The sequence below is a fragment of the Pipistrellus kuhlii genome, unplaced genomic scaffold, assembly GCF_014108245.1.
Source record: "Pipistrellus kuhlii isolate mPipKuh1 unplaced genomic scaffold, mPipKuh1.p scaffold_m20_p_17, whole genome shotgun sequence".
NCBI classification, from domain to species: Eukaryota; Metazoa; Chordata; class Mammalia; order Chiroptera; family Vespertilionidae; genus Pipistrellus; species Pipistrellus kuhlii.
Window position 1 is genome coordinate 17331853 of NW_023425482.1, and position 25909 is coordinate 17357761.

General features: G+C 38.2%; 1 protein-coding gene across 3 annotated transcripts in view; it reads right to left on the reverse strand.

Annotated features, from left to right (window-relative positions):
• The window catches only part of AP1G1 (adaptor related protein complex 1 subunit gamma 1), a 70011-nt gene extending 46459 nt beyond the window's left edge, over positions 1–23552 (reverse strand). The window contains exons 1-2 of one of the 3 annotated variants that reach the window (XM_036441103.2): positions 23140–23552; positions 4431–4634 (exon numbers count right to left, since the gene is read on the reverse strand). In XM_036441103.2, the coding sequence (XP_036296996.1) occupies positions 4431–4631 (201 nt within the window). In that variant the 5' untranslated portion in view covers positions 4632–4634; positions 23140–23552. Of the gene's footprint in view, positions 1–4430; positions 4635–5288; positions 5312–23139 lie in introns of those variants that run through there. The other 2 variants (XM_036441105.2, XM_036441104.2) reach the window with 2 other exon arrangements.
• Positions 23553–25909: the final 2357 nt, after the last annotated feature.

A 25909-nucleotide genomic window follows, 5' to 3' on the forward strand; every position in this document is an offset into this window, starting at 1 on the left:
GGCAAGAAATATTCAAGGTGATGAATAGTATGAACCTACAGCCAAAGATAATCTACCCAGCAAAGCTATCACTCAGAATCGAAGGCCAAATAATGAGCTTCACTAATAAAAAAAAAAAAGCTAAAGGAGCCGAAACTGGTTTAGCTCAATGGATAGAGCGTCGGCTTGGGGACTGAAAGGACCCGGGTTCGATTCCGGTCAAGGGCATGTACCTTGGTTGCGGGCATATCCCCAGTAGGGGGTGTGCAAGAGGCAACTGATCGATGACTCTCTCTCATCGATGTTTCTAACTCTCTATCTCTCTCCCTTCCTCTCTGTACAAAATCAATAAAATATATTTAAAAAAAAAAAAAAAAAAAAAGCTAAAGGAGTTCATCACCACCAAACCAAAATTATATGAATTGCTGAAGGGGGTTCTTTCGGAAGAGAAAGTAAATAAAGATAAAAATTATGAACAACAAATACGTAACTATCAACAAGTGAATCTAAAAACCAGAGAAATTTTTTTAAAAATCTGATGGACAATATTAACTGGTGAATATAATAGAATCAGAGGTATGGAAGGGAGTGAATTGACGATTCTTGGGGAAAAGGGGAGAGAGGGATGTGGGAAGAGACTGAACATAAATTGTGCACCTATGGATGAGGACAATGGGGGGTGGGAAAAGGGCAGAGGGTGGGATGGGAACCTGGTGGAGGAGAACAATGGAGGGGGGGTGGGAAAGGAACATTTGTAATATGAACAATAAAAATTTATTTTAAAAAAATACACAAAAATCACATAACACTCATTAACTCACCAACAAGCTTTATCAAATCTTTATGCCCTATTTATTTAATTTAAAATATTTTAATATTACAAATTTAATTGAAGCACTCAATCCCATTTCCCTTCTCTCCACCCCAGGACTAATCAAAACTCAAAAGTTTTGTTCATTTTTGCCATGCTGCATGTCCTTATTATACATGTAAAGACAACTGTTTTTGAATATTTTTAAAATATATTTTATTGATTTTTTACAGAGAGGAAGAGAGAGGACTAGATAGTCAGAAACATCGATGAGAAAGAATCATCGATCAACTGCCTTCTGCATACCCCCACCAGGGACGTGCCTGCAACCAAGGTACATGCCCTTGACCAGAATTGAACCTGGGACCTTTCAGTCCGCAGGCCAATGCTCTATCCACTGAGCCAAACCAGTTTTGGCTGTTTTTTAATATTTTAAACTTTATGTAACTATAATATCATATTCCTGTTGTTTTCACTTAACATCTTTGAATATTACTCACATCCAGACAAGAAGCTCTAATTCACTCATATTCCACAAGTTACCTATTCTTTTTGTTGATACTATATAGATTGTTCCTAATGTATCCCTGTAAGAAACAAGGCTGCAACAAAATACTCTTAAAAATGTCTCTTTAAAACAGAGAAGGAGGCATGATCAGATTCAAGTTTTTCAGTTTTTGTTTTGATTTAGCCAATACACTTCATAGGTGGTGGTATGAACTTTCATCAGAAGACATATAATTATTTCCGGTGGTTCTCTCTTCTGTGGCAGTAGCAGCAGTGATATCATCAGGGATTACAAAATGGCAATATAATTCTTTCATTCCTTCCTCATTTATTAGCTGGACTAGTCCTTTAAGGTAAGGTGACCAGACGTCCCACTTTTGGTGGGACAATCACGACTTTTAACAATTTGTCCCACGTCCCTCGGCGTTTTAAAAAAGTCCTGATTATTTCAACATTTAATCAACATAAAAAATACTAGATATTTTATATCTTTTGTACTAAGGCTTCAAATAAGTATGCATTTTATACTAATAGTATGCCTCAATTTGTACTCTAAATATCTATCAAAAATATTTGAGCCGTATTTCATAAAATTTACAACTGATGAAGTAAGGTTCACATGCCCAAATTATCTAAAACATATTTTAAACCTTTCCAATAACTGCATCAAGTACCCTCCCCCCAAAATTTATTTTCCTTTAACATTTGCCGCAGCTGAACTAGCCACATTTCAAAAGACCAATGGCTACACAGCTAGTGGCTATCATAATAATGAACAGCGGGTTCATTGTACAGTTCTAACAAATACAATGCAGTTAAAAAGTGACTATTTTTACACATAATTAAATGAAAATAGCACTATGATTCAGACATGCAAGTGAGAGACTCCAGATAGGAACCTTTTTATGGGTACTTCATACAGGAAATTCCTATGGGTGGGGTACCAAATTACTGATATGCAAAGGGCCATGATTTATTCAAATAAAGGAAACAAAATAAGGAATTTAAAATTATGATTTGTATTCCCACTCAGAAAAATCTTTATTTTTTGTTCCAAAATTTAGTACAATTACCCTTGAACATTATTAACTCTTTCCACCTAAGAAATGTTTTATCAAACAATTAAGTTCCAAAACACCCCAAACTGCCACCTAAAGAGCATATACCATGTTATAGAAGTAAATTCTAGAAATATAGAGAGAGCTCTTTTACAAAATAAAATATCACCTACGTCTTAAATCTATCCCATGATTTTAAGAGTTTATCCTCAGTCCATAGACCGATGCTCTACCACTGAGCCAAACCGGTTTCTGCAAGAGTTTATCTTCAAAGAACTCCCTTGGGAGTATGTAAATCTACTGTATCAAAGATGTTAACAGTGATTATCTCTGAGTGGAGGACTTTTATAGTACAGCATATCAGATTTCTGTAAATCTAACCTAATGTGTCTACTTAAAATAAATTAAGAAGAATATACGAACAAATGTTTGCTTTATATTAACTGTCATGCACCATATGAATAACTACCCAAATCAATTTTTGATGTAGTAAAAGCATATAACATTTTTATTCATAGAACACTGCACTTTTTGCCTAATAGCTGATCCTCCTTTCTGCTATTAACACCTCCATTTCCTTTGGTGAAGTAATGCTCTTCCATTCTCAATCATGTTTCTCTAGAGAGGCTGATCTCATTCATTCCCAGCCCCATGATGAGCATAAAACTAACCTAAGTCACTCTAATAATCTTCAATCCCATTATTTTTTTTGTTTTAACTCAGGGTTGGGAAAAACTGCTTCTATTGAAGTTATAAAGCTCAATAGAAGATAAACTGGTGGTTGTGTTTCCTAATACATTACACATATCAAAACAATAATATTTATCTTTGAATAATGGAAATATGAAAAGTATTTTTCTCCTTCTAGCTGGTGTTGCATATTCTATTTAATTTTGCATTCTTTTCCTTAAAAAGACTACATATCATAAAATACAATCCTTAAAATTAAGTGAAATAAAATTTAGTAGCATTGCCCTGGCCAGTGTAACTCAGTGGTTAGAACATCAGCCAGGGTCCCACTTGATTCCCAGCCAATGTCACATACTTTGTTTGCAGGTTCTCAGCCCCAATAGGGGCCCATTCAGAAATCAATGAGTCTCTCTCACATCTATGTTTGTTTCCTTTTCTTTTCTTTTTTCTTTTCTTTTCTTTCTTTCTTTCTCTCCCCCGCCCCTTCTGACTTTCTCTCTCTCCTTACCTCCTTCCACTCTCTCTTAAAAAAAAAAAAAAAATCAATGGAAAAAATATCTTCAGGTGAGAATTAACAAAAAAATTTTTTTTATTTTAATAATACTAATAAGAATTCCAAAGCAACCCACTGTATCCTTCTCTGAAAAGAAGAAAGCAGTTATAATGAAGAATATCATGCTCAAAGCTGAGACTGGCTATATCAATATGCATTTGTGTGTGAGAGAGGATCAGGAGGCAGACCTGCAGAACAGTGGTTGTAGCAATCAAAGCAACCATGAGGTAATTAGGACAAAATCTTTAATACCATTATTTGGCAACCACCTAATATCTTTTACTTAAAAACATGTCATGGGAGTTCCTTTTCATAATATGGTTCAGAAAGAAAATAATTAAGGACACATTTAGCAAACTTTCTTAAATACTCATTATAGTCCAGACCCTCTCAAAGAACAATCTACTGGTTAATCCTGGTCAATTTTTAGGAAGCTAGCTGCTACTACTGTGTTTCCCCGAAAATAAGACATCCTCCGAAAATAAGACCTAGCGCATGGAAAGATAAGACATCCCCTGAAAATAAGACCTAGCGCAACTTTGGGAGAAAAAATTAATATAAGACACTGTCTTATTTTCGGGGAAACAGGGTATCAAACATATTCTAATCCAGATTAGAATATAAGAGATTCCCAATGGAAAGAATTGATGGCAATATCACCCTTTTCTAGGTCTGCAGCTTTCTCTCTCAATTCCACCCTCAGTTCCACAGTGATCATACTACAAACTACCAAAAGAATCCTATCCTCCCTGGTAGGAAAGAATTAAAGTCTCTGAGCTACTATCATTCAAACAAGAGTACCCTTGCTAGATGTGATCTCAGCCCAGCCTACCTGTCCAAAGTGAGCAGGATAGCCCAGCATGTGCATATATAGTAATTTTGCCACATTCCGACATCGGTATGTATTGTCTTCTTCTCTAAAAGATGACCGGATTGCAGCACATTCTTTCTGGATCATTTCTCGTTCTTCAGCTTGGGTCCGAGCTGTCCGGATGGTCCGGATCAGCTCCCGCAATCTGATGGGGGCTGGCATCCTCTGGATATGAAAAGACATTAAAGATGTTCACATATTTTTATTATTAAAACCATTCACACAACTTCCCAAGTAAATTTCCGATTTTTAAGAATTCAAGCCTTGGCTCTCCCTCACAGGAGCAGGCCAAATCTTTCCCTTTCCCTTCCCCCGGCGCATTAATTACCATTAGCTTCCCCACTCCCAAGCTCCAAGGGCCCGTCCTTTACCTCGAGAACTTGTTTCCTACACCCATTTCTTCTAGGAGTTACTCTATGATTTACCAAATAGATGTTCTCTTACAAAAAATAAATTTAAAAATTCAAGCCTTGCTAGTCCATAAATACAAAGCAATTATTACAGACAAACCCCTCAACTCAGTTAATTTCTGGAAAAAATACAAACTGAAGATGTTAAAGACATAGAATACACTAATATGTAAAGTCCATCACTAATAATCAAAATATCTTGGAAACTCAACTCAAATCTTTACTTAATCATTAAAATAATAAAGAACAGTTTATGACCTAATCTTAGAAAAGATATGTTCTGCTCAGTTGTTGTTAAACTCAACATAGTTCAACAAAGTATCAGATGAGTATTGAATATAATCATAATCAAAGCTCAACTCAACAAAATGTCTGACAGTTGAAAGGACCAATTGTCAAGTTAAATCACCTTTCCAAGAAATGGTAATCTTCTCAGAACACTTGGATACTTTTTGAAAATGTGTTGAGAAGAAAAATAATAAAACAATCTCAGAAGATTATTAGTGTCATATTCTCATGAGTATTTTTAAAAGTAAAAAGTTTAAAAAATAATCTATAGCCCTAACTGGTTTGGCTCAGTGGATATAGCATCGGCCTGTGGACTGAAAAGTCCCAGGTTCGATTCGGTCAAGGGCATGTACATTGGTAGGGGGTGTGCAAGAAGCAGCTGATCAATGATTCTCTCTCATTGATGTTTCTAACTCTCTATCCCTCTCTCTTTCTCTTTGTAAAAAATCAATTAAAAAAAATATATTTGCCGAGACCGGTTTGGCTCAGTGGATAGAGCATCGGCCTGGGAACTGAAAGGTACCAAGTTCGATTCTGGTCAAGGGCATGTACCTTGGTTGCGGGCACATCCCCAGTAGGGGGTGTGCAAGAGGCAGCTGATTGATGATTATATCTCATTGATGTTTGTAACTATCCCTCTCTCTTCCTCTCTGTGAAAAATCAATAAAAATAAAAAATATATATATATATTAAAAAAAGGGGGACGGGGGGCCATGTACCTTGGCTGTGGGTACATCCCCAGTGGGAGATGTGCAAGAGGCAGCTGATGGATGTTTCTGTTTCTCTATTCCTCTCCCTCCCTGTAAAAAAATCAATAAAATATATATTTTTTTAAAAAGAATCTATAATAGCCAAAACAATCATTAAAAAAAAAAAAAAAAAGTTGGAAAACTTAAGCTACCTAATTTCAAGGAATACTACAAAGCCACAGCAATCAGGATACTGTGAAACTAAATTTAAAGGTAGAATTAGAGCCCAGCCAGAATGGCTTAGTGATTGAGTGTCAACCTATGAACCAGGTCATGGTTTCAATTCCCAATCAGGGCACATGCTGGGTTGTGGGCTCAATCCCCAGTAGGGGGCATGCAGCAGTCAGTCAGTCAATGATTCTCTCATGATGTCCCTCTCTTTCTCTCTCTCTCTCCCTCTCCCTTCCTCTCTGAAATCAATAAAAATATATATATTCTTAAAGAGATAGAGACTAATGGAGCAAAATAGAAAGTCTGGGAATAAACCCACACAAGTATGCTAAATGGTTTTCAACAAAGGAACCAAGGTTATTCATTAAGAAAAATGTAGTCTTTTAACAAATGGTGCTAGCACTGATGGATATTTATATGGAGAGGAAGGAGATTTATCCCTGGACCCTAAACTTACATAATAAACAAAATTTAATTTGAGTCTTCCAGTCAAGATGGGTGTAGGTAAATGCTGTACTCAACTCCTCCATGAGCACTTCAAAATTACAACCAAACTACAAAACCACCATCATTGAAAACTGTCTGAAGTGCACATGAAGAGAATTCCTATCACTAAGGATATACAAAAGAAGCTGCATTGAGACTGATAGGAGGGGCCCAGGCACAGATTAGGTTGGTCTCACACCTACATATGGCCCTTAAAAATTGGGAGAGTTGTCTCTCAGCTTCAGAAATCCCCGCTGAGGAATGAGGTATCCCAACCTCATGTTAGGCCCCCAGCCCAGGCATCCAGTGCTGGGAAGAGAAGTTCTCACAACTTCTGGCTGTGAACACCAGCAGAGATTATGGCCAACTAAAACAAAGGGTTGCTGGAATCCCAAGTGTTCCTGTTAAAGAGCCAACACTCTCACATGCTGATAAACTTACTCCTCAACAGGAGCTTGAACAGTCTGGCCCCAGGGCAAGGGATGGAGGGACAGCTTTCTCCCAGACAGAAATGCTGGCAGTGTTCCTTTGATGAGCCCTATCCCTGAGGCACAGGCTGGCACCATATCCCAGTTTCCTTCAAATCAGCTAACACTCTTTTGCCAGCCCTGGTGATTCCCTGAGACCTGACCACCCAACTTGAAGGCCCACCAAGCCCATTTCCAGTGGCTTTTCCATACAAATAGCCTGTGTTGGTTCATGCTATGGGCTTTCCTAAAATCTCTCAAAGGTTCACAAACCCCAAACAAGAAGCATCTGGCCTCAGTTCACAGGCAACTCCGAGCCCAGAACAAGTGGCAACCATCTACAGATCACTTTTTAGCTCATACCGTGTGGCATTGGGCAGGGTACAGGCAGCAGCTGACCTTGGCCTGCATATCCCAAGAGGCTCCAGAACCAACGCCCCTGGTGGCCAGCTTCAGACCATATCAGAGCAACTCCCGAGGACCCCACAAATGACACACTCAAAGGGCAGGCTCAGCAGGCACCAGAGCAATGGTAAAGCAATTCCTGCTACCTGGGATCAGGCTTGTAGTATATAACATGATCCTTCTGAGGCAGTAGTACTGGTACCATTTTCCCCATCCATTGACCTTGTGGCAGCTTTTGATCAGCACTTGCTTCTCTCTTTCTCGCCCAGTCTGGCCAGTAGCCGCACCTCCATTTCTCTCCAGGCATTACCATATGACCCAGCAATTGCTGTTCATAATTGCCAAAAAATGGAGAGAAAAAGATAGTAAATTAATAAAATGGAACACTATGTAGCAATAAAAAGGAACAAAATATTTCTACACACCATAAGAAGCACAGCTCTAAGACATTATGCCTAGTGAAAGAAAATGTCTCAAAAAGTTACATATTAAATAACTGCACTTATATTTTTCAAAAAGACAAAACTATAGTGATGGAGAAAAGATTAAATGGTTGCCAGTAAAGTTGAGGGTTCTAAAAAGGGACAGCATGATTATGTAAAAAAGTCTATTCTGCATGTATGTGTCCAATTTTCCCAACATAATTCATTGAAGGGATTGTCTTGACTCCATTGTATGTTCATGCCTCCTTTGTCGAACATTAATTGAGCATAGTGATTTGGGTCGGTTTCTGGGTTCTCTATTCTATTCCATTGGTCTAAATGTCTGTTCTTGTGCCAGTACCAGGCTGTTTTGAAAACAGTGGCTTCGTAATACAGCTTGATATCTGGTAATGCAGTACCATTTCACACCTGTCAGAATGGCTATCATCAACAAACCACAAGTGCTGGCGAGGATGTGGAGAAAAAGGAACCTCATGCACTGCTGGTGGGAATGCAGACTGGTGCAGCCACTGTGGAGAACAGTATGGAGTTTCCTCAAAAAATTAAAAATGGAACTCCCATTTGACCCAGTGATCAAACTTTTAGGAACATATCCCAAGAAATTAGAAATACCAATCAGAAAGGATATACGCATTCCTATGTTCATAGCTGCACAATTCACCATAGCTAACACTTAGAAACAGCCCATCAGCAGATGGGTGGATTAAAAAACTGTGGTACATCTACACAATGGAATACTACGCTGCAGTAAAAAAAAGGATTTCTTACCATTTGCAACAGCATGGATGGAACTAGAGAACACTATGCTAAGAGAAATAAGCCAATCAGAGAAAGATAAATATCACATGATCTCACTCATTTATGGAATATAATGAACAACTTAAACTGATGAACAAAACAGATCCAGAGACAGAGAAATATTAATCAGACTGTCAAACCTCAGAGGGAAGATAGGGGAGGGAAGGGGTAAGAAGGACAAATCAACCAAAGGACTTGTATGCATGCATATAAGCCTAACTAACAGACACAGACAACAGGGGGTGAGGGCATGAGTGGGGGGTTGGAAGGACAATGGGGGGGATAAGGATACATTTCTTATCCTGCCCCCCATTGCCCTTAATCAATAAAGAAATATTTTAAAAAGGGCTGAATTATTGGAAGATGATGTAACCTCTCAAGGCGACTCCAATGAAGAGGTAACAAATTTTTAAATGTATAATGTTGGATTTATTTGCTTAAAAATATTAGAATTAATCTCTACCAATTCCTATGTAAAACCATAAATATGTAATTATATGTTAATAGTTTAATATACAAATGATTGATGCTCAAGTTCTAAACAAACTAGAATATTTCAAAGTAATGAAGTGTGAGCTAATCATATAATAGATTTGTTTACTACATATACAACATTGAAGGAAGTCACTTTATATTTGAAGACCAAATTAACAATTAAAGCTGATGTTAAAATCCAAATAAATAAATAAATAATGTTTTTGGAAAAAAAGAAAGTCTATTCTGAAAATTCCAGCCATTTCAAGTCCTGCAGAAGAGAGCAAGAAATTTCTGTCTATATTTTGGCCAAAGCACTGAAAGGAGGAAGGCACACCACAGAAACTATGCATTGGAAGAAACAGCTATTAAAGTAAAACAATTACAAGCAAAAGGACAAACAGCTGGGGTACAGAATCAGGCCTAAGTTTGCCTTTCCTCCTGTCCTTCCACAAAGAAGACTTGGAGATCATGAGGCCCACTGCACAAATTCGTGCACAGGTAGGGTTCTGTCAGCCCACCTGCCCCACCCCCAATTGGGGGGGTGGGCTGATCAGGGTGGGGTTGGCTGGGGGGAGGACCCACAGATAGTTGGTCAGCCGGCCCTGCATAGTCGAACTCCTGAATTCTTGGTCAAGTGGATAATTTGCATATTAGCCTTTTAGGATATTTTAAAAATATATTTCTTTATTGATTTCAGAGAGGAAGACGGATAGAGAGATAGAAACATCAATGATGAGAGAGAACCACTGATTGGCTGCCTCCTGCACAACCTCCACTAGGGATGGAGCCTGCAACCCAGGTATGTGTCCTTGGCCAGACTCGAAACCAGGACTCGTCAGTCCACAGGCCGATGCTCTATCCACTGAGCCAAATCAGTCAGGGCTAGTTTTATAGTTTGAATAAAGAGGTTTTTTTAAAATCCTCACTTGAAGCCGAAATCGGTTTGGCTCAGCGGTAGAGCATCAGTCTGCAGACTGAAAGGTCCCAGGTTCGATTCCGGTCAAGGGTATGTACGTTGGTTGCGGGCACATCCCCGGTAGGGGGTGTGCAAGAGGCAGCTGGTCGATGTTTCTCTCTCATCGACGTTTTTAGCTCTCTATCTCTCTCCCTTTCTCTCTGTAAAAAATCAATAAAATATATTTTTAAAATAAATAAATAAATAAAATAAAATCCTCTTGAAGACATGCTTACTGACTTTAGAGAAAAAGAAACATCGATGTGAGAGAGAAACATCAACCAGTTGCCTAGGAATGTGTCCTAACCAGGAATGGAACCCACAATCTTTCTGTGTACAGGTCGATGCTCCAACCAAGCCATTCTGGCCAGGGCTTGAATGAAGATTTTTGAATGGTAGGTCGAAGTTCTTAAATCTTTCAAATACGTACTCTTAATATCATGATGTTTTCCTCAGATGGTTTCTATAAATCATGGAAATCCCATTAAAAAAAAAAACATATCTTAAAGAAATATTAGAGCCAAAACATTAAAAGAAAGATCCTAATAATTAACTACCATCGTCATCCAAGCAACTCAGGGCAAACCATCTGACTTCTCTAAGCCTCTGTTCCATCAACTAATAAATAAGGGCATGGGATTACCTCTAAAAATTCATGCAAATATTTAATGAACACCTTACTTATCATCCTATTTTCAGTTTGTTAATTTTAAAAGTGTCATTTTCTGTATATCAAGTGTAGTCCCCCTAACAGATAAATACTGTCAAGCAGTTCTCTACAAGGAATCAACAAAATGAACTTCAATAAGGAGTAAATGTATCATATGTACTCTACTTAAGTGAAATGCAGCTATAAGTTTGAGAATCTTGAATTCAGCAAGGGGCAGGAATGAGATCTATACTTTCTCATCCAAAACCTTTAAGGCAGAACTCAGAATTTTCTGAATTTTAGAAAGGTAACACAGTGTAAATACTATATATCATAACTGGTCCACCATATCTGGGGCAGCAGTTTCATTATCAAACAATCATTCTACAACACATATGAATATTCACAGCAAAATAGAGAAATAAATATTAACAGCCTCAAGTCTGGTCATATCTGAATTCAACACCAAAAAAATTATAAAGAACTCTTGGTTTTCGGAGTTTTTTGGATTTGTGAACTGAGATAAAGGATTGTGGACCTTTATCCTTATTCGATGACTCTTAATATTATTTAAAATTATGATCCTAGAGTAAAATTATCTGGATTTGAATCCCAGCTCTATCACTTATTAGCTGTGTCCTTGAGTAAGTGGCTTAACCTCTCAGAGCTTCCATTTTCTCATCTGAGAATACATGTGAAATTCTTAGCACTGCCTGGTACATAATAAGCACTAAACAAATGTTGGCCATATAATGTTGGCTATATAAACTACCCTTACATAAATTAAACTTGCACAAAAACAAGTTGCAGTAACATTTATAACGTTTTAAAATATGTAAAAGAATCTATTATTTAGAAATATAAAAATGCAGCAAGAAAATAAGAATACACATGTGAAAGATAAAGATCAAATCAACACAGTGGCACCTCTGGAAGGGAGGTGAATATGATCAGGGACAAAGTAATACAGAAGAGCCCTAATGGCATGGCTTAGTGGTTGAGTCTTAACCTATAAACCAGGAGGTCATGGTTCAATTCCCAGCACATGGCTGGGTTGTGGGCTTGATTCCTAGTGGGGCCGTACATGAGGTAAACAATCAATGATTCTCTCTCATCTACACTAATAAAAGAGTAAGATGCAAATTGACTATCAGCCAATCAGGAGTGGATATGCAAATTAACCCAACAAAGATTGCAGGTTAATTTGCATGCACAGGTGCTGAGTGGCTGGGGGCAAGGCAGGATGCTTGTATCTCTCATTGCCATGGTGATGATGCAGGCATTTAGCACCTCCCAGCCACTCCTAGCCTCAGGGCAGTGTGGGAAGCAGAAAGGAGGCTTCGGGTTTGGAGCAAAGGAGGTGCGGGCAGCCAGGGAAAGGAAGGCCCATTCTTTCATGAATCTTCGTGCATCAGGCCTTTAGTCCTATATAATAAAAGGCTAATATGCAAATTGTCCCCTTGGGAGTTCAACCGCTGGGCACTGACCACCAGGGGGTGGCACGCAGCGAAGGAAGGCCCTGGCCAACAGCCGGGAGCCAGGGAAAGGAAGGCCCCAATCGGCCCTGATTGCCAGCCAGGCCTAGGGACCCTACCCATGCACGAATTTCATGCACTGGCCTCTAGTCATTGATATTTCTCTCTCTCCCTCTCCTTTCCTTTTTGAAAACAATAAAAATACATTTAAAAAAATAAAAGGAAAAAAAGTGTTATAGAAGAGGCTTCAGCTATATTGGAGATATTTTACTTCTTAGATTAGGTTGCAGTTAAGTAAATGTATATTATTCTTAACCTGTTTTATCTCTGATATATTTCATATTAAAAAATTAATTCAAACATATCTAATTTACCTACGTAGACCAAATAGTCTAGAAAACATAATCTACTTGCTTTTGTTACAATGTTGAGAATTTCCTTATTTTTTGAAAGTTTTTACTTGCTTTTAAAAATACTCAAGAACCACAAAATTCCTTAAAATACAACAGATTAAACACCTTTTATAAATAACAATAACAGCCGAAACCGGTTTGGCTCAGTGGATAGAGCGTCAGCCTGCAGACTGAAAGGTCCCGGGTTCAATTCTGATCAAGGGCATGTACCTGGGTTGCAGGCACATCCCCAGTAGGTGTGCAAGAGGCAGCTGATCGATGATTCTCTCTTATCAATGTTTCTAACTCTCTATCCCTCTCCTTGCCTCTCTGTAAAAAATCAATAAAATATATTTTTAGAAAAATAAAAATAAATAAATAACAATAACAAAGTTTATCTTTAAAAAAAAAAAAAAGTATTGGAATGGAATGAACATAGCTGAGATTCCAAATCATTTTTATAATCTTGTGCAGCCAGTACAGAGACATACTAAACATCAACACATTAAAACATCTACTTGACAAAGGTTCTCAAGGTCCTTGTTCAGCCTGTTCCAGACCAGAACAAATTAGAAAGCTGAAGGGGAAAGAGAGAAGGGTGGGGAGCCAGGAGATAGAAGCTGTTTTAGAAAAGGACACTGATGATAGTTTCAAACAAAACCTAACAGCAAGGGAAGAAACTAAAACAGCAACAAAACAAAAAACAAATAAATAAAACCTTTATATAACAGAAATAATCATTCAAATAGAATAGCAAGATTAATAAATTCTAGAGATATACAACACTGTGCCTAGTTAACAATCCTATAGAATTTCGTGCATTGGGCCTCTAGTACTATACTATAAAATATAAAATCTGTTATGAGGCTAGATTTCAGGTTGTTGTGTTTTTGTTTTTTTAATATATATTTTATTGATTTTCCACAGAAGGGGAGAGAAATAGAGAGCTAGAAACATCGATGAGAGAGAAACATCGATGTTGTTTCTCTCACATCAATGTTTCCCTTTGTCTTTCCCTCTCTCTTCTACTCTCACAAAAAAAATCAATGGAAAAATATCCTCAGGTGAGGATTAACAAAAACATAATAAAAAAAAATAAATTAAAAAAGATAACAACTGCATCTGTGGAATACCGGTAACCCATTTCTAAACATTTTATAATCCATCAAAAACTGAGAAAGATATGTTACGTCTAACATTTTGACTGTGTTTATATTCATCTCACCTTTTATATCTAAATATTTATATTTAGAAGTTCATTTTTTTTTTTCAATGCCTGTCCTTATGTTTTATATTCACATGGTTTGTACACTGTATTAAATTAAATGTCCCGCTTTAGGATAAGGATGAACAGAGAACAGAGAAAAACTAAAAGTCTGACTTGTTAAGGTACAGGGATTATAGATTATTGTATTTCTATTTCATTAGTGGTTATTTGGCAGATAATGGTGAAAATATAGAGGAACTTTTGGAAAAATTTTTATGCAAAATGGTTAAACAAAATGAGGTGTTGGAGTTTTAACTAAATTAGATTACCCAAAGAATAATCAAAATAATAAATGATTACAGGAAATAAAACTTTAAACAGAGAGACAAAAACAATCACTAAGATTCCAGCTATGAGAAAGGCATCAGGACTCAATCCTGCTCAGTTAACATTCTTCCCACTTCTGAGCTCATGCTACTGGGCTGTATGAGCGACTGACAGCCAAAAGTCAAGAGCATATTAAGAATATTGATCAAGAACATATAACAAAACAAAAAGAACTGGGCTCCTGCTGCTATGTGGTCCTTCTTCCCCTAAAGCTAAAGGGATTTTGAGCTCTAAATCTAAAGAGAATTCTAAATTAAAAGCAAATTTTCAATATTAAAATCACCTCCTTTCCTACCCAACACAAAGACTGTATTTGAATTCTTCCTTTTACACTATAAGATTCAAGAAAAGAAATTAGATTTCAATTAATTTTGTCAATATAACATCTAGTCACAGATGTGTAAGTATGGCTGAGAATGCTGAAGGGACCTAAGTTAACACTAAGCAAAATGCTCCAATAAAGGTTTCATGCTTTCTTTCTCACATTCTCCATACAGACATATTATGCTCCACACAGAAGCCCTATTTCATATTTTTATTCCATACACACACACACACACACACACACACACCACACACACACACACTTTGACAGCTGATAGTTCAATTTTGAAAATGAAATGTACTTTAATAAACACTGCCTTTATAATTATTCAAAGTATGTATATACATTTTTGGGATAAATATATATGTACTTATAAATATGTTTTTATAAATATACTTATATTTATGCATTAAAGGAATATATTCATATGTAAATTCCTTTAATGCATTTACAACTCACAAAATATTATGGCCAAATGAATAAGAATACTTAATAGTTAGGAAGTTTACACCAATTAATCAATAGTATTAAGCTTCAATCAGACTTTTACTTTCTAACATCTTATAGGTACCAACTGTTATTAATTAACTTAGCAAATTTTTTTCACTGTCTTTGTGTTTTTCTCTCTGGGGGTGGGAGAGCAGAAGTACAGGTTCTATTTTCCCTGCATGAAGAAATGTGTTTATAGAAGGGAAATGTTCTACAGAATGAAGAAAAGGGGAGATCAGTATTAGTACATCACTGTTTGAATGAGAGAGATTAAATCTGGAGATAAGTATTTTGGTCACTGAGGGGCAAACACCATTGTGGGACAAGGACAGTTCTTCCATCAGGTTTTACTACAGACTAGAATGATGGAACACTCAAGACCGTCCAACTTTATATGCTTTGGTCTTAAGCTTACAATTTAACTTTCTGATTAACAGCCTTCTCAAGCACCTTGCCTCCCAAGTACCTCCATACAAGGAACAGGGTGCCCTGGAAAATTGATACAGTAATAAATGCTTAGCCCCTTGTGAATCACAACACTGTCATTCTAACTTACACATCAATAAGTTTGCTTAGGCTGAATCATTCCTACGTGAAATACTGAAATGGAATTTCTTGATCTTCAAGGCTAAGGAGTAGTCTGTTCCACCACATTGAGATACCACCACACTGGCTAGGCAGCCAGCTGGCATTCCTCTAAAAGGTCTTAAAAGCAATTCTCCCTAAAATGTAACAGTAATTAATATGCTTAATCATCCATACCCAAAATTCACCAAATCTGAGATTTTAAAAATAGGTGTATGCAAATATACTTAGTGAACAATTCAATTGCATTAAGATGCATGAAAATCAGTAAAGGCCAAGCAATGATATATAAATAGGATCAAATCTAACCTGACACTAATAAAATAAAAAATGTTTTCACTTTCCCTACCTCAATTGTCAAGAATTATGACAAAATTCTCAAAACAAGGTCTTAGTTTTTAAATATATTCCTGAAAGGGCATAATAATAAATGTTAAGAGAGACTATCAACGACTAGTGTGAATATAGATACCTTTTTAATTTCTGTATGTTTTCTGATATCTTTCAAATAATTAACATGTATTATGAGCAATAAATCTTGCTTTAAAATTCAAAAAAAATTAACAAAAACTAGAATGGATAAAGTGAAACTGTAAACTTTCAAAATAATAAGATGGCAGTCATTCTAAAAGAACAGTCACATTTATCTAAGTTTATTTTTCGGACGGCATTAGAAAGTTTTATAAGTGATTTTATACTAAGATAAGTTTTCCCTACTATATTCTTCATGAATCCAAGTTGTTTTAATTTGGGATACTAAGAAAGGGGTAGGGCAGGGATGGGAAGATTATAGGAAATTAAAGAACCTTTTTAAACCAAAGTTTTTGACATGAGTTAGAAAGGGAAAAAGTCCCTGGACAATAGTGTCAAAAACTTCAAAATATCTAGGAATAAATTTAGCAATAAAGATATTGGAACTAGGTGAAGAAAACTATTAAATCACTGAAACCTTTACTGAAGGACCTAAAACTAAAACCAGACCTGAACAAATGGAAATTCATCATAATAAAGAAAAATTATCATCATTAAAAATATCACACCTCCCAAAATTAATATATGAATATAATGCAATCCAAATAGTAGACTTTTTGAGGTTTTCTGAAGTCAATAGAATTATTTTCAATCAATATAGATATAAGAATAAATGTTTGCCGAATCGATTTGGCTCAGTGGATAGAGCATCGGCCAATCCGACTGAAAGGTTCCAGTTTCTATTCTGGTCAAGGGCATGTACCTTGATTGCGGGCACATCCCCAGTGGGGAGTGAGCAGGAGGCAACTGATCAATGTTTCTCTCTCATCGATGTTTCTAGCTTTCTGTCCCTCTCTCTTCCACTCTGTAAAAAATCAATAAAATATATACTTTTTAAAAAGAATAAATGTTTAAGAATAGTCATCCACAGCCTCTGCCTTGGTTGCACAAAATGTCAGTACGAGGAGTTGGAGGCAGCTGATCAATGTTTCTCTCTCATCAATGTTTCTCTCTCTTTCTCTCTCTCTCTCTTCCTCTTTCTCTAAAGTCAATAAAAACATTTTTTTAAAAGAAATTACCAAACGGATTTTTTTTTTAAAGAATGGTTTATTTAGGCCTGACATAGTTGGCTCTCTATTCAAAGGAAAACCCTAAGACACCCCCTCCAACACTCTTCATACCATATAAAAAATTTACAGTCCCGAAGATTTAAGTTCATGTCTTTCTCATATTTACTCTTCCCAAGAATACATAACATTAACCTCAAAGCTAGAAAAGCTGAAAAGCCTAGGATGGTTGCCGGCTGCATGAAGCTTTTGCATAAGAAAAAGTCTGAGTTGCCAAAACCGGTTTGGCTCAGTGGATAGAGTGTCAACCTGTGGACTGAAAAGTCTCAGGTTTGATTCTGGTCAAGGGCATGTACATTGGTTGCGGGCACATCCCCAGTAGGGATGTGCAAGAGGCAGCTGATCGATGATTCTCTCTCATCGACGTTTCTAACTCTCTACCTCTCTCTCTTCCTCTCTGTAAAAAATCAATAAAATATATTTTTTTAAACCTAAGTAAATCACAAAGAGTAAAAAATAACAGCAATTTCAGAATTAAATAAACAATTTTTCAAAGACGTGAAGACAAGGTTTTGTATATGTTTCCTATACCTGAAAATAAATTGTATTGACATCAACTCTACCCGTCACAAGTAAATGGCCTGCAGTAGATTCACATAATTCACTCAGCACCCCGACAGCTTTTGGCTCTAGAATCAACCAATTACCATATAGCTGAGCACCTGAACAGTTTTTTTCACACTGTTTTCATTCCTATAATCTACTCCACAGAGTAGCTACTAAGTGTCAGGCACTGTGCTGTGTACTAGGGATATTCCAAATTAGATGGTTCCTATCTTCTGAAGACTGGGGGAAGTAGACAGTAAGTACTAAAAAGGCCTGCACCTCTTTGCCTGGGGGGATAGAGAGAAGGAAGAACAGGTTCGCTGGTGCAGGGAGAAAGATTCCAGGTATAGGAAGAACAGGTATAAGGAGAATGAAAGAACATGCAGTATTCAAGGAACAGCAAAAATTTCAGTAAATGTAAATAAAAATAATACAACTACATGCTAATAAAATCAAATTGTAAGCTACTTCCTCATTCTACTTTCTAAAATAATCAACATTTATTAAGCTTTCATCATGGAAAGTTTTTAAAGAAAATACAGAGGTGAAGCATTAACTGGTAGAGACAAATACACATTTATAAGACACCACATATATTTGGTACTATCAGAAATAAAGGTTCTCTCCTCTTAAAATACTTTCCTTCAAGGATCATACAAAAAAACTAATACCAGCCAAGATTCAATTACTCTACACAGTGTGCCTAATTGTTTTCAGAATTCATCTCAAACCAGTGTTTTGACCATATTTTTTTATCTTTAGATTTTTTTTATTAAATTATTATCTGTGTACATATGTACACAGATAATAATTCAATTGACCATATTTTTAAAGTATCATGTATTCAAAATTTTCATAAAGTGAGAAGGGAACCAAATCTTTTGTACAGACATCTAAAAAGGAATAAAAAGTACCTTCCCTTCCTTTTCTTCAGCTTAAAACTGAACCATTTCCCAATAGCGAGGTTTAGTAAACAGTTTCACTAAATTGAGCCGTAAACACACTAATGGAACTTCTTTTAATTTGAGGTATACAACTAACTGTGTGGTCATTTACAAGTTAGATCTTATAACCAAATACTGTACATCATCTATGCTATGGCAGTCTTTATTTTAACCCAAAGGCTTTTAAAAATGAATGTGCAAAAAATTTACAGTTCCAAAGATTTAAGTTCATGTCTTTCTCATATTTACTCTTCCTAAGAATACGTAACATTAACCTCAAAGCCAGACAAGCTGAAAGCCTAGGATGGTTGGTACAAAGAAAATATAGTCAGCTACAACAAGCAAGCTGGAGTGAGCAAAGCATTTGTATCAGGTTACACAGTGACTGTCACTCTTTGACAACAGAGAAAGGGGGGTAGAAACTACTTGCCTTTAAGATGTCTTTAAATATTCATTATGTACAAAAGTCACAAACATCTTCTCTGCCTTTTAAAAAATGAATTTTTCCCTTCTAAGTCTATTTTTCACTGACAACATTTATAACTTATTAATAAATTTCTTGCTCCAGTGGTTTCAGTGGGCCAAAAAACAAACAAAGACTTCTAAGTACCTTGTGATAAAACAGCATTTCTTGTTTCAATCACATTATCCTAAACCTTGCACTTTTACACAAATGTTAGCTGATGCTGACTCAAGTTTGGCAAGTATGTTTTTTATTTATTTACTTACTTCAGGGCCCTTCAAACATGGATGTGACTGTTCTAGTAACCAGAATTCATACCAAATTAAGTGGGATGTGCTACTCCTTCAGTGAAGAAAAAATCTTATGCATATTTTAAAAATAGAAATGACTGCCTTTACAAAAAATAAGATTTTCTATGCAAAAAGGCAAATGAAAATATTCTGCTACTGTTTGACAAAGATCATTTTCAAATTTTGTAAGCCAAGAAATATAAGAGCTATCAATCTACATGTTCTCCTAATTTTAAAATTGCTTGCTACTTTAAATATTATCCTGAATGAAACTGAATAAAAGTAACAAAGGGATGGAGAAAAGCAAATAAAAATTGAATCATAAACACCAAAAACAGCTAAACAAGTTGCTGGAGTTTGAAGAAAAGTTATTATTGTAGATTTTCTGACACTAAACCCAAATAATAATTTAAAAATTTTTATATCAATTAAGTCCCTCTGTATACACAAAACTTTTAAGTCCTCATCAAATAGGAATTAAGCATTTCAAAATCTGTTTTGGTAAGTAGCTTCCCGATTTTTTAATTAAAAATAATCTTTTGAGTCCTAGCCAGTTTTTTTCAGTGAATAGAGCACCCTGAAGGATCAGGTCAGTTTTTAAAATTAGGAGAACATGTAGATTTATCTAAGCTCTTATATTTAATTCCGGTCAAAGGCACATACCTTGGTTTCAGGCTCAATCCCCACCCTGATTGGGGGGAAAAGAGGGAGTGTGGGAGGCAACCAATTGTATCTCTGAGTCTTCGACCTCCCTTCCACTCTAAAAAAAAATCAATGGAAAAATATCCTCAGGTAAGAATTAATAAAAAAACAAACCTTTTGGCCGAGACCGGTTTGGCTCAATGGATAGAGCGTCGGCTTGGGGACTGAAGGGTCCCGGGTTCGATTCCGGTCAAGGGCATGTACCTTGGTTGCGGGCATATCCTCAGTAGCGGGTGTGCAAGAGGCAGCTGATCGATGACTCTCTCTCATCGATGTTTCTAACTCTCTATCTCTCTCCCTTCCTCTCTGTAAAAAATCAATAAAATATATTTAAAAAAAAAAAAAAAACCTTTTGAAAAAATACTTTTTCAACTTTTTCAATTGGTATAAAAAGTTTTCATAAATCATAAAAACCCGGGTTTTTGTTTTAGTACACCACTGATTTCAAGACTACTTTAAAAAATAAACAGAAGGTCACCAAAGGTTTTGCTGACAATTTTTATACTTTACAGTTTCACTCTCAAATCTAGAGCTTGCTATCAATGAAACAGACCAAAGAACTGCTCCCAAAAGAAAATGAGTTAAGGTTTCCGGAATAATAATTTCAAGTATAATCTCAACAAGGTTAGACAAAGCAGACATTCAAGTCTGTAGGTTCTAATCAACCAACAGTACACTAAACACCATTTGGCTTATAATTTGTAAGACAAAAAGACTCTTTCTCCAATTGAATGCAAAACATTTAAATACCAGTACAGTGTGCCACAAAATGAACTGAGTTAAATAAGACCTATCTAATAGCTCTCCCAATACCTTGTTTTAATCCTGTATATCAGAGATGAAACATTTCAGTAGCAGTAAATGAGTATTCCACAATGTTTGGTATTTGACAGTTGCTTTAAATCAGAGGTGGGGAACCTTTTTTTCTGCCAAGGGCCATTGGGGTCTTTATAACATCATTCGCTTAATTTAATTCATTTAATATAAATTCATATTGCTATGAAAAAAAGCTCCTTGGTTTATTGAATTTCGAGCCCAGCCTGCGGTTGCCTTGGCAGGGACAGACCAAAGGAAGGGCCAGTAGTTCCCCACCCCGACTTTAAACCAAAAACAAATAAATAACTCCATAGTTTCAGAGTAAATACACAAATAGTAGCTAAGATTTTTTTTAAGTCTCCTTAAAACAAGTAAGAACACTGACTATTTACAATGAAAACATTCAGTCTTCTACTGAGACATCATATGACCAGTACAGGAAGGTACTACCTGATAACCTGACGATAAGAAAAATGCGTTTGGTGCATGAACTGGAAGAATTAAAAGATTTGACCCAGTTCAAGTTATACATTTTCGTTTCAGCAGTCACTAGACTGTCATCTCAAATAAGTTACTGCTCTTCTGAAAATGTAAAAAAACCCAGGCTAAGATGACATAGAGGTGATTCAATAACACACACTAACTTGAAATGTAGGAAGTCATGCTATGCTGCACACACACTTAAGCGCAGAATAAAAGTGGCGATGCCCAGGCTGGTGAGGCTCACCAGTTGAGCGTCCACCCAGGAACCAGGAGGTCGTGGGTTTGATTCCTGGTCAGGGCAGGAACCCTGATCCCCAGTTGGGGATGCGTGCAGGAGACAGCCACCGATGTTTCTGTCTCTCTATCGCTCTCCCTTTCTCTCTGACTCTCAAAATAAATAAAAACATTTCCTAAAGTGGTGAGATTATGGGTACCTGGAGAATCTACCTTTTTAAACGGAAGGTTAACGTGTATATATAGTCGAACAAATCTTATTGGGAGCAGAGGAATCCAACTATCCCCTGGAAAATCCAAGTACTTTCTTAGAATCAGTCAGCAAATATCATTACAGATCAAAATACCTGAAAGTTAAGATCACTAAGAAATCTTCATTCAACTCCTCTGTTCTGTGAACTAATCCCTACAGTAGCAAAAAAAAAAAAAAAAAAAAAAAAAAGTTACATTCCTTTCTATCTTAACCTTTATCAGATTAAGATTCTTCTTCACGGGCAGATTTCCATGCCCTAGGCCATATAACACCAAGAAAGATACATGAAGTGTCAATAAGTACCAAAAAGCTAAATGTTCAGCACTAGAAGGGATGCCGCAAATGAGAAAACACCTTGACAGCCTCCTCCCAACCTATTCCCCCAACAAGCCATTTAATCAGCTTTATAAGACACATTTACGGCAGAAGTTACACGCTGAGCGAGACGCCAGAACCCTAGCAGGGAAACAGAATCAACCGTCCCGACTCTTGGAGGCAGGCAGTCGGGAAGATTAGAAACTGGCGTCCGCAGGATCAGGAGTTTGAGAGAAGGGTAAGCGGTGTACTGGAAGGTGAGTTTAGAGACAGACAGACACACACACACACACACACACACGGGGAAATTAGGAAAGAAGTTGGTGTCGGAAGACTAGGTGGAGGCGAGGCCGACGTCCGCGTCCGAGAGAGGACACGGCATTGCAGGTGCAGACAGCAATTCACTTATGGCCTCTGGAAATGCCGAAGAGTTCTACCAAAGACCTGACTCGGGTGCAAGATGCAAAAATAAAATTAAAAAAAAAAATGTTGTTGATACGTGGCGCTCTGAATGAGCCCCCTTCCAAGAAGGGTCGCAGCCCGATCGAGTCAATGGGTCCAAGGAGGCGGGCACCGGCCGGGCAACTCCACCGGCGACGGAACGCAGTCATGTGCGCACAGCCTCCCCGGTCCGAGGCCTCAGGGTCGGCCAGCAAGAAGTGGGAGCAGCCCCTGGGGCTCCGGGGCTCCGGGGCTCCGGGCCCCCCTCCTGGCCCAGCCTCTGTCCTCTCTTCTCACTCCCCCCTCACAACTCCCCCCCCCCCCCATAGCCTGGGACCGGAGCCCCGGGAAGCTTCCGGCCGGGCGCTCCCGGCAGGCGTGGGGCCCAAGAAACAAAACGCTCGTAAGCGCTGCGAGTGACACTCACCGGCCCGAAACCTCGAATGAAACCAGCAGCTCCGGGGGCGGCGGCGGCGGCAGTGGCAGCAGGAACCGAACATCCAAAATGGCGGCTCCCTCGGCCACACCACCGCGACTGCAGGCGGAGGGATCCTCAGGAGGAAGGGGGTGTCGAACGGAGTTCACACGCTACTGCCGAACACCTAGGTCCCTCGCTTCCTCTCCCGGTCGATCCCGCGTCCTCGGGCCGCCGACTCCCCGCGCCTCCCCTCGCCTCGCCCCCCGGAAAGCTCGGACCCCGCCGAGGACTATTTGCCAGGGAGGAGGTGACTGCTCCCGGCAGAGCGACGCAGAGCGTAGCGAGAGGTCGGGGCTGTCACTGATGACGCGAGACGCTGCTGCCGAGTCACCGCTGCGAAGGGTCTGAGCGAGAAAGATCCGGCTGACCCCGGAGCCCCGCGGACATTGGTTCCGCCTGGGCGGGGCGGGGCGGGGCGGGGCGGGGCGACCAGGAAGCGACCCGGCCACCTGAAGGGGGCGGGGCCAGCCCGGGAGCTAGGAAGTGGGAGAAGCAAAGCAGGTGGGGACCCTGAGCTCTGAGCTGGGGAGCTGAGCGGTCCGAACGCGCGAGAATCCCAAACTCGTTCCTATGAAACCTTAGCTTTTTCTTTTTCTTTTTTTCTTTTTTTCAATTTAAATACATTTTATTTTTTTATTTTATTTTTTTTTAGACAACCTACATGACATGCTTCCCTCAGCTTTTTCTTCAGGTACAAGTCAGGAACATGCACCAGGTGGTTTGGGATTCTGTGGTTTCATGGTATCCTTTACTTTTAAAAATTAGAGGATGCCAGTTATTGCAGCCTGCATTGGACGAGTGGTGTAAATTCTTAGGGCCTCGATTTCCTCATCTATCAAAAGAGCTAAAAAATAAAAATAAAAAATAAAAAAATCCTTCCAGAGGGGGCTTTCGGACTGACTTCATGAACTCATAACCTGATGAGCCCAAAGACAGCCTAACCAGACAGGGACTGGCTTGATAAATAATTACCAACACCTGATAGGGAATATTTTCCATGTGAACGGACAGACAAGCCATGATCTCTTGGCCCATTTAAAGGAAAGGTGACCTACCTAAGCTAAAATCCTTCAGGTAGATTGGCAATAAGGTACGAGCCAAAGTAAATAAGGTACAGTACCTGGTTAGATGCCAAGGAGAACTAACCTAACCATAAATCTGGAGTTCAGGACTTGTCATAGCCAGGAGTTTGCACCTTTTTTTTCCTTTAGCCACACTCATTCAAGAATGTCAAAAGGTTTTACAAAAATTGAGTGGGCTGAACTGTACAATTTTGTTCTTGCATTTCCTGGAGCATGGGGTGGGGAGGCCAAGGACATAATAATAGTAACTATTTTTATTATTAAATATTGGTATCACACACTGCTTATAAAAGCGTTTTCATATGTATAACATAACTTGACCTCCCAACAATCTGAGTCAGGCTAGATAAGCACATATAACTTAGTTTTACAAATAAGATTGAGGCTCAGAGAAACTGACATGCTGAAAGACTCTCTCTCCCCTCCCCCATGGAGTTCTGTATACCCGTGCCACCTTGCAAATTAGAAAAGAGTACCTGCCGAAACCGGTTTGGCTCAGTGGATAGAGTGTTGGCCAGTGGACTGAAAGGTCCTGGGTTCGATTTCAATCAAGGGCATGTACCTTGGTTGCGGGCACATCCCCAGGAAGTGTTGTGCAGGAGGCAACTGATTGATGTTTCTCTCTCATAGATGTTTCTAGCTCTCTATCCCTCTCTCTTCCTCTCTGTACAAAATCAATAAAATATATTAAAAACAAGAAAAGAAAAAGAAAAGGGTACCTGCTCTGGCTGCTGTGGTCGGGTATCATCCTGAGGACCAAAAGGTGTTGGTTCAATTTCCAGTCAGGGCACATACCCAGGTAGGAGGTATGCTGGAGGCAGCCAATCCATTTTTATCTCTTCCTCTCCCCTCCTCTCTAAAAATCAATTAAAACATATATATTTTAAAAAGGTACATATCCACCCACACCCACAGGCAAGGTAGAATCAACCAAGGGCAATGGTTTGGGGGGCAGAATGCTTATGGAATTCAGTCGCCTCATACTCATTCCATGCACTGATATACAGTGCAACTCTGGGACACAAAGCTAGTGAACATGTACAGTTGTACAGCTGGCCATCAGTATCTTTCAGTTCCACATAGGAGGATTCAACCAACCGTGACTGGAAAATAGTTGGGAATAAAAGCGTTATGTTGTTGCCCTAACTGGTTTGGCTCAGTGGATAGAGCGTCAGCCTGTGGACTGAAAAGTCCCAGGTTTAATTCCGGTTAAGGGCATGTACCTTGGTTGCAGGCACATCCCCAGTAGGAGGCAACTGATCAATGTTTCTCTCTCATTGATGTTTCTAACTCTCTATCCTTCTCCCTTCCTCTTTGTAAAAAATCAAAAAATATATATATTTATTTAAATGTTATGTTGTTGCTGATGTGTTATATGTAGCCAGGCCTACAATGGTTGGCTCTGTACTATTATAAATATGTAAAACTTCTTGTCACTATTCCATAAACAATCCATCATGACAACTAGCTATATAGCATTTACATTGTATTAGGTGTTATAAGTAATCTAGAGATGATTTAAAGCATATGGAAGGATATGCATGATTATAGGCAATTACTACCCTATTTTATATAAGGGATTTTAGCATCCTTGGATTTTGGTATCCATAGGAATCCTGGAACCAATCCCTCACAGA